At 54.3% G+C, this 12,651-nt stretch overlaps 2 protein-coding genes across 2 annotated transcripts; both read left to right on the forward strand.

The window, feature by feature from the left end:
* Positions 1-860: 860 nt before the first annotated feature.
* EsH8_VI_000643 (kinase-like domain-containing protein) lies at positions 861-2,175 on the forward strand (the record flags this gene model as incomplete). The annotated part of the gene is made up of 2 exons (XM_083271896.1): positions 861-1,589; positions 1,654-2,175. 2 exons carry the CDS (start codon positions 861-863, stop codon positions 2,173-2,175), a joined length of 1,251 nt encoding a protein of 416 aa, XP_083127070.1.
* A 6,266-nt stretch (positions 2,176-8,441) lies between these two features.
* On the forward strand, positions 8,442-12,116 carry EsH8_VI_000644 (uncharacterized protein; the record flags this gene model as incomplete). The annotated part of the gene is made up of 5 exons (XM_083271897.1): positions 8,442-8,634; positions 8,698-8,793; positions 8,849-9,489; positions 9,547-9,670; positions 9,721-12,116. 5 exons carry the CDS (start codon positions 8,442-8,444, stop codon positions 12,114-12,116), a joined length of 3,450 nt encoding a protein of 1,149 aa, XP_083127071.1.
* Positions 12,117-12,651: the final 535 nt, after the last annotated feature.

Consider the following 12,651-nt stretch of genomic DNA (forward strand, 5'->3'; position numbering starts at 1 on the left):
AACTCATCTCCAAATGCTCTAATGCTCTTCAATGCTCAGTGCGTCGTGATCCCCCCATGTCATTGCCGTGACGCTCGTGCCACGCGTCCCACGCAAAGGCCAACAAATATCACAGGGTTAAATGAGATTCTGCAGCTGTAATCCGTAGGCGTTGAGAGATTGCCCCCTTGCCCCACCCGACAACCCTTATTGCGGTAAAGAGAAATGTGGCGGCCGCAAGGTGGCTTGCTTCCACCTTCACATGCTCTGTCTTTGTCTCGTGCTTTAATTATTATTGCCTCGATTCGTTGACCGACGACAAAAGAAGGATAGCCACTGCGCACCAAACGCCAATTTCCCCAACGAGGTTCTCACTTTACCACTACCCAAGTAATATCTAAGCGAACTTTTCCCCCCCCCTCGACGTTCGGATCCGCACGAGGAGGGAAACAGGTCTCGTGCTCGACTAGACTCGACGACGCTAAACACAATCACTTTCTCCTCGACACTTTCGATATCGATTTACTACTTCACCCACCTTCCCGCCTCTCCTGTTTCTTCTCCCTATCCTACATACCTACATATCCCATCAACTCGCGTGGCCTTTTACCTCGCCCACTCCCATCGCCACCTACCCCTCCCTCGAATACCTTCGCTCCCTGGCCCCCCTTACCTCCCACTGACCGCCTTCAACCCCTTTCGCCTTCGGTCCACAGCAGCCACCCAGAGTCAGGCGATATCACCGATTGTGAAAACCCTCTTCCATTTAATAAAGTCCACTAGGGGTCATTTCCATCCAACACTTGGCCTCTCGGTACTATCCCTGCCCTCTCGACACTTCTTCTCTCGTCCATACATCCATCCATCCCCCTTGGTCAACCATGACCCAAGGTGCAGGCAACGGCCACCCTAACGGGCTGGCGCTACCACACGTCCGAACACTCCCTCTTTTCTTCGATAGCGAAGACTCCCAGCAATCCGCGACTCGTCTAATCCTAACTGTTCGACCAGACTGGGCCTCCGACGACTCCAATATCGAATTTGTCCGCTTCACCGACGGTATCACCAACACCCTGCTCAAGGCGATCAACACGGGGAAAGGCTGGTCCAAGGACGATATAGACAGGGAGGCTATCTTGCTGCGAGCATACGGCAATGGAACCGCTGTTTTGATCGATCGTGAGCGCGAGGCTCAGAACCATGAGCTGCTATCCAAGTATGGACTTGCTCCCGAGCTCCTGGCGCGGTTTCAAAATGGCATGCTCTACCGCTATGTCAAGGGTAGCGTGACAGCTCCCGACGATCTAAGGAAGCCAGCCATCTACAGGGCTGTTGCCAGCAGGTTGGCTCAGTGGCATGCGACTGTGCCCTGCATTACCCACCCGACATCAACGAACGGCCATGTCAACGGCCATCAAGACCCGGACGCCATTATCGAGAATGCCGCCCCTGGAAAGCCTGTGCCAAACCTGTGGACAGTGATGCAGAAATGGATTCTGGCACTGCCTAGCGACACACAAGTTCAAAGGGAGAGACAGGAGAAGCTCCAGAAGGAGCTCGAGTCAATCGTAGAGATGTTCAGTCAACGCCCCGGATTGGGCGTTGATGGTGTAAGTTGTACTCGCCTGGTTTCAATAAGCTGATCATGAACGCTGATATATCATCTTACTCTAGCTCGTCTTTGCCCACTGCGATCTCCTGAGCGGCAACGTAATCGTCCTGCCGAGCAGCTTGCCTGCCAAGGGTAGCAAGAAAGAAGCCACAGTCACCTTCATCGACTACGAGTATGCCACGCCGTCGCCGGCAGCTTTCGACATTGCGAACCACCTCGCCGAATGGGGTGGTTTCGACTGCGATTATAACGTGTTGCCTACTCAGGCACAGCGCCGGGAATTCATCGAGGAGTACATTCGTTCCTACTTCAAATTCTCCCAAGGCAATCCGAATGTCGACGTGGAGGCTGAAGTTAGAAAACTCAACGACGAGGTAGACCTTTTCCGTGGTGTTCCAGGGTTCTACTGGGGCATTTGGGCATTGATTCAGGCCGTCATCTCGGAGATTGATTTTGACTACGCTTCGTACGCGGAGACGCGCCTCGCCGAGTACTGGGCCTGGAAAGCAGAGAAGGACGGGAGCAGGGCTGCAGCCGGCAAGGAGAAGCCCCTGCGCGAGAGACGATGGGAACAGGTCGAGTAAGGTGAAGAGGTGATGTGGTCAGGTCTTCCAGCGGAGGTGTGACGACGGCATCAACGCGAAAACAAGAACCAAAAAGATAAAAATCCCTACCGGGAAGTGGAAAAAAAAAAAGGTGAGGCCACAATGGGAGTTTTGGCAGGGATTTCTGTACATAGACTTCAACTGCGAAACAGAAATGGATCGACGGGAGCGAAGCATGATATCGACACGGGCCGGCGTCATTCAACATGAGCTCGACGAAGGCCGGGAAAGAGCTCCGGGGCGTTATGGTCTAGACATGATTCTTTATACACCATTTCCACAGAGACAAATAAACCCAGAAATACATTCAGGGGTGCGACAGCCCGAACAAAATGCACGTTACTTTGACCAAGACAACCCTGCAGAGGGGTTAGACCGAAGTTGGGTCCGAATAAGGTCAGCCCCAAATCCGTTCTGCTGCAGCTCCGCGCCATGGCCGAACCATGCATTCTGTCCTCTCCAAGCCTACAGTCCCCCGTGGCCGGCATGCATACACTCCCGGCCCAACCTGTCCGGGCGGCGGTTAGAGCCCGTGGATAGCGAACTTGTGGGCGTTTTTGCTCGCGCTGCCGCGAGTCAAGCAAGTGGGTAAATGGAGATGAGGCATAGTCAACATACATTATATGGGTACGGGCCAAAAGCAACCAAGGCGGTAGTATGTCGTGCGTACGTGTGATGTGATGTCTACAAGCTGCACATGCTGGAATCGAGAAATTCTGCCCATCAGCCCTGCCTGCAGTAGCCCCCCAACTTCAGCATCTGCACTGACCACCTATCCGGCGGCTTCTGGGGGGTCGCGGTCCGGGCTGGGCGTGCTCCTCTTCCCGCCCTCTGCCCATCTGTGCGCTGCTCGCATAGAGTGAGGGCAAAGTTACCGACCGCCGCAAGGAGCTGAGGTTCAACGGCGGCGGGGGAGACTTCACGCATTTCAGCTCGAGGCACCTCCTCCCATACTTTGATTCGGTCCAGACTTTACCTGGCCCATGAAATCCAACATCAAATGTGTTTTGCTTGGGGCCGAGGATAAAAGTAGCAACACCAGCAGCCATATGACTGACCGCGCAGGTACAGCAGTAGCACCAGTATCGTTGACTGAGCAAGACAGCCGGCTGCTCGGTACATACTGGAACGAGACTTAGGTTTTCACCTGCACGATGGATGGACGACCATCTAGTAGAACACGAAGCCTGGGGATGGGCAGCAGTCTCGGTGTTTCCATCCCATCCATGCGTACTTTGTAAGGGTTTCGTTTGGAAGGACATAAGCCACTGGGTCAACCGTGCTACCCAAGACGCGCGTGGGACTAGTAGACCGAAACAACGGGTGGTGGCTCGCCGATGGTCCTTCTCTGGCCAAGTCTGGTCTCATGAATTGATCGACCGAGGTTGCGAAGTGACGGGGACCAAGGCCGATTGACCATGGACAACAGCTACATCCAAATATCATTCAATCACTTGTCTATTTTTACCCGCATGCTGCTAACCCGTGCCGCACGCTCCAGGCTCTCTTGTTAGAAGTGACTAGATCATTTACTTTGGGACCAGTTGTCGTGTACTACCACGAGGTTTGACTGACTAGTCGTCCTGTGATATAGGGTGATGTTTTGCTCGATATCAAACCTGAGGACCAGGATATAAGCAAAGGACGTAATCCCCAACTGAACCGAACTGAAGCCAGGAAATGGTCCGAGGGTAATTAACGGGGGGCGGATATCGGTTCAAGGCACTATCTAAGCGTGTGCTAGCCCCGGGACCGGGGGAGAAAGCTGGCGACGAGGCCAGCATAGGTAGGAACAAGGTATGGCGGGGATAGTACCATGTATATGTACCATAGTACTATGTAGTGACAGGTGGGTGGATTACTTCGCCATGCTTTTCCTGCCTCCGTCAATCTCATCTCTGAACTAAGCTGCATCTCTACATCAAGATGTGCCTGGATTTGCTTGTAGGACGTAGCTCACGCGGCGCGGAGAACGAACAACGAGTACACCTGCCAGAACACCATGGTATATCCATGGCGTACGAGCAGGTTATGCTGCGAACATTTGCGTATTGTCGAACTTTCCATGGCTTTCACCTTTGATAAGGTCTTCCCAACGCCCATGCCTTGGGCACCCTACAAGGTGTGCAGCACTTGCCCCTTGTCCCTGGACGTGGCTGCAGCCGACTTAGGTAGGGGATCGTTTATGTGCAAATTCTTCTGTATGAAAGTTTTTGGCTTTGTAAGTGAGTTGTCGTGATGTGTTAGATAATCCGAGGCGGCGAATGCGAGCCGGGGAGGTGTGGTGTGGTGCAAACGAATTGTGGTCAAGAACGTGTCTTGTGTGTGAGAAAATACGTGTCCGAATACTGTCTGTCCTACATTTACTGCCCGTCCGTCTTGATCATTGTGGTCATTTGATTTCCCGTCCAGGAGAAAAGAGGGCGAGAGAGGGAATGGGAGGGGAGGGATGGGGACGGCTCCAAGAATATCGGCCAACCCCCGTAGTACTTACCCTTACCTCGATCTTTGACGACTGCATGCCATGCCTGGTTCGACCCATTCGCCGTGTGACGGTCGATGCAGGCATTGCGCGCGCCTCGCTGCTTTAACGACGGCTTGCTCCCAACAGGGTAGCTGTAACTGTGGCTCCTCGCGCCATCGCCCGCAGCAACTATCTGCAGGTTGTAACGGTGACTCGGCACATGCTTGTTTCTGCCGGGACTGCCCCCCAGCATCGTGCCACGGACTCTGTAGCCCACGTGGAGCCTTGGTCCGTGTGGGCGTGGGTACATAGAGGCGTGCGTTTTGTCTGGGTACCTTCTGCGCGTCCTCGGCGGGAAACTCACGGGCAGGGGAGTGAGCGAGATGAGAGTCGAGGAGAAGACCAGTCAGAGGGGCCCTTTCGTAATCTGCGGCGGAGAGCTACCGCGTGGAGGCAGGCGAGCAGGACGGAAATGTCGCAATCTCATGTCCACGGAAGGATTCCCCTGCGCTTGCGTGATGCTTCGAGAACCGCCACAAACCCGGACGAGAACCTGGCGTTGTGAGCTCGAACTAGTGTAATAACAAGCAAAAGTGTAATTGAAAGCATGGTTCAAGCTCAACAGTTCATGGATGCGCAACATCAACTACATAATGATTACGCAGACGCCAGCCATCGAGCCCCGTCGGCAAGAAAAGTGGCCAGCTGAAGCCTTGGTTCAAGATGAGGGGCGGCGCGTGGTCCCTTGTACTGCCAGCATGCAGCTGACAGGCGTCAAGTGTCAAGCGTTGAGCGAGGAGCAGACGGGCTGGCTCAAGGCGACGCCGGAGGGTATACAGACAGGACGGGGGGGGGGGGGGGGTGATTAACGGACAGACAATGAGGCTGAGCGTCAGTTTGGCCTGGTCTCGTCCAATGTTTCTTCCTGGGCCGACGGTCGGAGAGTCGGAGAATGCACAAACGGCCCCACGTCGACGCCCATGCCCAGGCTCATAGACCCATAAGCTATAACGTTTGAACGGAGCTTTTGGGGTCCTCTGGTTTGATTCTCTGGGGTTCTCACTCGCCCGTCTCTCTGGCCGCCTCTTTCTCAGCACCTCCACTTTAAGACTGGAAATAAAGCGGCAAAGAAGAAACCCTGCCAGGACTCGCGAGCGGAAGGCGGCGAAGGAAGTAGCTGGGAGACGCGTGCTGAAGGGGCGGCTGGAGGTCAGGCTTGCTTTGGTTGATTGTCTGCGGCCGCTGACCACCCCCCTCCAAGACCCAACGACCATCGACACCCTGCTACTCGCCCCGAGCCCCAGCCCGCAGTGCCTTGGCTTGAGAAGCCGTGATGTAGCAGCCACCGTGGAGAGCAGCCCGAGGTTTCGCTGCGGGCACGGCAGCGGCTCGCAGCATGCTGTCTTTGTAATCGGGGGCTGGTGAGCAGAAGGAAGGAGCTAACCAGCCAAGCAAGTAGCTAATGTAACGAGGTAGGGAAGAAGCTGGGATGAGCCGGGGGTGTGGGTGGGATGCCAGATGACAGGGACTGGAGGTGTGTGCAGTATCTGTGGCCCAATGACCCGTGCGAGTTGGAGCGTAGTACCGGCCCAAGACGGGCGTCACAGCATCGAGACGGGCGAGGTAGGGCCGAAGGAGAAGCTGATAAGAAGCGTAAGGCGTGCGAGGCCAGCTTCTGGCTACATTGCCTTGTTTTGCCTCGCCTGAACAGGTAGTTGTGCTTGGCCACAGCTTGTGAGCAGGTGGCTCGAGGCAAAGCTTGGTAGGCCGAAGACGACGTCTGTTATGGGAGGGAGGTACGGAGGTTTTTCGCGAGGCAGCGAGTAGAATGGGGCAACAGGCAAGCTGACTGAGAGACGGACGGCCGAGGCAGGGCGAGGCAAGCGAGGTGTCTGGACAAGCGTGAGTCGGATGCGTAGCGCAGGTACGGTGAGGGTACATTGGGGGAGGGGCTCTTGGACAACGGTCTGATGGCGCCGGCAGACATGAAGGCGGCAAACAGATGTACAAGCCACAATCCTGGGCGAGAGAGCAACAAGGCACCTCGGACTGGCGACAAAAGGTCCCTCGCTCAAGCTCCAGGGATACCGATTTGCCTTGAGTTTGGGTGCCGAACAAGGTCAGGGTTCGCCCCGTGGCGAAATAAACAATCTCAAAGTATTAGCAGAGAGGGGGAGGCAAAGTGGTGGAATAAAAGTGGCATCTCCAACCGCACCGGATGAAGGCATGATGGGTAAAGCAACTCGCTGGCCGTAGCCCGGCGCGGTGTAAGTATGAAAGTGAAGTAATAAGCACACAAACAACTAGGGAGGAAGACGATGCGAGACTCCGCGGGGCAGGGCCGGCTGGGAAGTGACTGAACAGACGGACCAAGTTGAAATCCAGAGCCAAACAAGCGGGCAAAAATAAAATAAAAATAAAAAATAAACCCGGGAACAAGATAGTGTGCGGGTAACTTCCCAGCCATACATACTATGTAGCGGTCGATATCCATCCACGAGGTACCTACCATACCCATACATACATGCCATACCTTACAGCTAACTGTACCTTCCATATTTCCCACCCATCCAATGACTGGGTTGTGCAGCATCTTCCCAGATCCCGGCCGGACCTGTCGCCGCTATGTGAGCATTTCCCACCTCCCACCTCCCTTCCACTTCAGTGTCCCATCTGTCTGGCCCATCCATCCAGTCTCTGGTGTGCACTCTCTCCAGCCAAAACCCCCCTTCAAACCTAGTTAACTGTTGCTCTACGGCCTACAGGTCGCAGTATCTAATCAACGCCATTAGCCACTCGCCCCACTTCCCCAAATCAACCCTGCCAGTTATTAAGGTAATAAAAGAGCTATCACCCCAATGAGGGAGGAGACCAGCACTGCGATCGGGTACGGTGCTCTTGCTTGCTCGCTCGCTATCTTGTCACCACCAGCCCAATTGCCACCACTACTGCGCCGCATCGAGTTCCGGGTTCCTTAATATTTTCCCAATCTTCCTCTCGTTGGTCCTGTCTGTGCCCGGTGTTCATTCGGTCTGAAGTCAGCCCAGGAAAAAGAAGGAGACGGGAGCCACAGCAGCGAAGGGGACCAAGCTTGGATCGGAAACAAGACCGGAGACCGCACAGCACGCACTTCACTGAGACTTCGGTCACTGGTGGGCTGGAACGGCAACTCGACGCACCAGGGCCCTTCAACACGTACCGCACCGTGCCGTACCTTGCATCGTCTCGCTCGACCCCGACGACGCCCCCGGTGGAAAAGAGGCAGAATAAAAGATAAAACCTTTCCAGCGACGAAGGGAAAACATTTCCAGCCGCCGAAGGGAGAGGGACCTGCCGAAGTCGGAAAGAAGCAAGCGAGGGGAACTGGATTGCGGATTTTGACATTAGACAAGCGATGAACCGAGCCATTTGGTGTCCAGTCCATTCCGACCTTACACAACGCCCGCGGTACCAACAGCAACAGCAACAGCGGAAGCACAAGCAACAACAGCATAACCGCATGCTGTTTCGACAACTAATGACATGCAGAATCCAGATACGCCCAGAGAGCATTTGAAAGAAATCATGAACCCGGCGTCCAAAGCTTCCCTCTGATGCAGATCATTCAAAGCGACGTGTGAGCGGGCCAATTTCTAAAAGCAGAGGGCGACTGATGTTGGGTTTTATTATTATTATTACCGTTATTTAAAATCCCATCACGCCCTGTCTTGTTACGAATTCGAGTACTTTCAAAGTGTCGTCGTCGTCGGCTGGAGGAGGACGCCCTCGAGGCCTGGGAGGAATGGCGGCCGACCCTCACAACCTCCCCGAACCCGGCCTTGACGGCGCCATCCGGCAACTTCTTGACCAGCAGGCTGAAATCCAGGCCCGGCTCGCTGTTTTGCTACCCGCCAAGTATGGCCCAAACGTCAAGTCGGAGCTGGATATGCTCCGCCACAAAGTGCGTGCTCTGCAGGCCTACTCCGATCACCACCGTAAGATGCTGTCCTCTCTATCTCTTGTTGGCCTGGTCCTGATAATTTGGCTTGATCTTCTAGATATTTCTGCCAATGTTCCTGTTGTTTCTGAGCTCGAGGAGGCCAGGGCTTTGCAGTACCGGTGTGAGTGTATCGAGACTGCTTGCTTAGAGCAAGGTGAGTAGCTGTCCTGCGACAATACCCTAAACCAATACCTAATTATTGTCTCCAGGCCATGACCTGTCAGACCCAAACATAGTTGAGGCCCTTAAGCGACCGTTGCATGACGAAGCACCGACGGGCTACGCAACCTGGCTAGATCGCCATCTTGCTAACTTCGACCCGGTCGTCCGTGGATGGAAAATGAGAGACAGTTTGTCGCCGTCGTCTCGATCCGCGTCGTCTTTCAAATGCGGGGATGAGCGTTGCATACACTACATCTATGGATTCTACAACAAGGATGACCGAGATAACCATGTCCGCGAACACACTATCCACAACCATCGTGACTCGGGCATGTCCGTTGGCAACACCCCACTGCCATTTCCTGAGTATCCAGCATCGCGACCGTGGGGCTCTGAAGTTGGAAAGCAGCCGCTATCACTTCAACTTCCCAGGCCATCGACTAGCACCCAGCTTGCACCACTAACAACGACAAGCCAACCGAGAGACCGCCGAGACACTCTGCAGTCCTACTCGTTCGTCGGTGAACATTCCGGCCCAGGACGAGGCTCCGTCGATTCCGAGGTCGACCCCTTGCTTCCTCCTTTAAAGCGCAGCAGAGTTGGCCAGTCGCGTCTTCAGTCCATCGGTGAGCTCAGGCTGCTTCAGGACTCCGGACCTTGTTTGCGCTGTATGGTGACGAAGCAGCCAGTAAGATTGGCCGTTTTCGACGACTTTTGCCGCCAAGTTGCTAACAGTTGTTAACAGTGTGACTCCAACGAGCCTTGTTACTACTGCGCCGACCAACCCCTTAGCCCCAATAATGACTTTTGGAAGGCAATCAGTTGCCATCGCGGCCCACTCGACGCTTTCTCTGACATAATGCTTCCAGGTTAGTTTTTGGTGTGCAGACAGTTGCCAGCCGAGTCTGACAAGCAGCAGCGCCTATGTCCCCGAGACAAACACAGACTCCGATTACATCTCCGCTCGCACAGCGGAGGAATACGAACGATTACCTGGAAAATAGTTATCGCATATCTCCGGATATACTGCATGCCGTCAAGACGAATCTCGACTTCGATGACGGTTTTTGGTGGACAGAGGAGCTCGCAAATCTTCCTTTGGCTAATCCTACGCTTTCAACTTATTCTAGGGAAGCAATCGAGCGCCCGCCGCCGATTCTAAGTATTCTAGCAGCGAGCTGGAACGGTAGCGGGACAGCATATAATTTCCTCCACCTCTTGAAGATGAGCGGGATGGTTGCGGCGACGAGAGAGATGGAAGAGGCGGCCTTCCCAGTGCTACATCGAGCAAAGTTACTTTTGCGTGAGGTCATATTCTGGGACCTTCAACAACCTGAACCTTCGATCCGCTTGGATGGCGGACCACCTCACCGACCCTTATTTATCGACGAGGTCGACCATGATGCGCACTATCGTTTACTGTACAACTGCATGGCGCAGTTTTTCCAAACATTCGAGGATGCAACAGTTAGAAAGGGGCCCCAAACCTCGAAGAGCTGGCTTGCCGTGTTCGTTGCGCTATGTATTTTCAGCGTTGTCCGAACCATTCTGGTGGATATTTCGCCTTTTCTGCCAAGACGCCATTCATCGCAGACGTCGGCAACATGGAGAGGGGCGAGTGGTGCGCACGCAATGCACAGCGTCTACAAGCTCTTGGTCACTCTCTTTGCCAGTTCCGGGCCAATGCTTCTCGACGAACAAAATTATGACCTAGACGAGCGCGACAGGGCTATTGTAGAGTCGTTGTACATGGTTGTTCGAAAGGACACTTGGACCCAGCAAGCGTTCTCTTCCTCCAAAGATTTCTTGATGCACCTTGGGGACGGTGACGTGGAAGGCACCGTCACATTCAACGGGTTTCTGAGGCAAAGGGTGCCCCCGCGGGCCGGTGTGCTCGTTCTACCACCCATCGCCCAACCTGGCGAGGAACCCAGACGTCCTATGCATGATCCTCGGGCTTTGGGTGAACCTTGGATTCCGAGTCCGGCACCTCTCACGGACAGAGACCCCTTTGCGGCGGCAGGAGGCCCGGACTACCTGATTTCACCGCAAGGGGTTGACCCGTTGGGTCGCAGACACACAGTTGGAGAAAGCCCAACATTCCCTCGGGGACCCATGCGACCCTTGGAGTCTCCAATCTCAGGGGGCAGAGGTCGACCTATGTACCAGCGGCCGCCGTTACGCCGGGTCTACTGCATCAAATGTAATGAATACCCGGAAGGTTTTAGGGGCGAGCACGAGTTGCGGAGACATACCGATGCCAAACATGCTGCACTGGTGAGGCGCTGGGTCTGCACTGAGCCTGACAGCTACAGTCCGACCCTACCACAGCCAGTCATTCCATTGTCAAAATGCAAGGCATGCGTAACGCAGAAGCGATACGGGGCATACTACAATGCTGCTGCCCATCTCCGACGAGCACACTTCAACCCGCATAGGGGTGGGAAAGCCAGCGGAGACTGGCCGCCCATGACCATTCTGAAGGACTGGATGAGAGAGGTGCGGCAATCTGTCGACATACAGGATAACGACGATTCCAGCGGAGGAGAGGAGGGTGACTATAAACCACCATTGGAATATTTTACCCAGGCGCCGCATCCACTGCCGCCTGCACGCTCTCCAACGTTCGGACATACAATTCTAGCCGCAGCACTGCCATCGGTTCCCTTGATGATAGCTCCTGCGGAACCGATGGCCTCTTCCCAGTTGAGCAGCCCCTCCAGTAAGACGCTCGACAATCGCACGCGATGCCCCCACCCTGATTGTGGCCGGGTTTTCAAGGATCTTGCGGCGCATATGCTCACGCACCAAGAAGAACGGCCAGAGAAATGCCCCATAGAGACGTGCGAATACCACACCAAAGGGTTCGCACGAAAGTACGATAAGAACCGACACGCATTGACGCACTACAAGGGAACTATGGTCTGCCCCTTTTGTCCAGGGGTAGGAACCGCATATGAGAAGGCATTTAACCGAGCCGATGTCTTCAAGCGGCATCTCACATCAGTCCATAACGTGGAACAGACACCCCCCAATAGCCGGAAGCTCATCATTAGCGGATCCGGCAATGTTCGCGGCGATGGCGCTAAGTGCTCGATCTGCCAAGGTTATTTCGCCACAGCCCAAGAATTCTACGAGCATCTGGACGACTGCGTTCTCAACGTTATTGTACCAACGTCGGCGAAGACACCAAGGGACTCTTCAGCATTACCTGTGGTATCCGGGGTGGATGAGAGGGAGAGGCTGGGCGAGAGCGAGACCATTAACGTGAAAGTGGTGTCACCAGCAGGCGAAATGATGGACACCAACCCGTAGCGATAGTTTCGAGTTGGTTAGACAGAAGTTGGTTTCTTTTTGCGTCATGTATAGGTTGGAATCATCTTTCCTCAAATACCCCTCAGGTTTTCAATACCTTTCGATCTAGCGTAAATTAATAACGATACGATACCACTGGCTCATGGTGGCCTGCATAACCTCCCCATGGCTCTTGCTTTTGAGGCTTCCCCGCGGCGATGTATCCGTGTGGTCAGAGATAAGCCACATATCAAATAAAATAGGGACTCATACCTGGGATTCAAATAGCTCATGAAGTTAAAGGTTGTTCACAGTGCGCACGACATTTAAGTCTAAGGTTGAGGTAGCAGGTATTCGACGACGACTTTATCATTCAGCTCCTAATATGCCATGTACAAGGCTCCAGTGCCTGCAATACGCAACCACGCATTCCCATGCATTCCATTAGATGACCTAAATCCCATCCATATTTACATTCGCTGCCATAATCATAGTCACTTTGTTTCCGTCTCGTCATGTTCCAGCCCGTCTCGTCACCGTCGCGGCTATACAAAGG

Source organism: Colletotrichum jinshuiense, chromosome 6 (assembly GCF_051148585.1).
Source record: "Colletotrichum jinshuiense chromosome 6, complete sequence".
NCBI classification, from domain to species: Eukaryota; Fungi; Ascomycota; class Sordariomycetes; order Glomerellales; family Glomerellaceae; genus Colletotrichum; species Colletotrichum jinshuiense.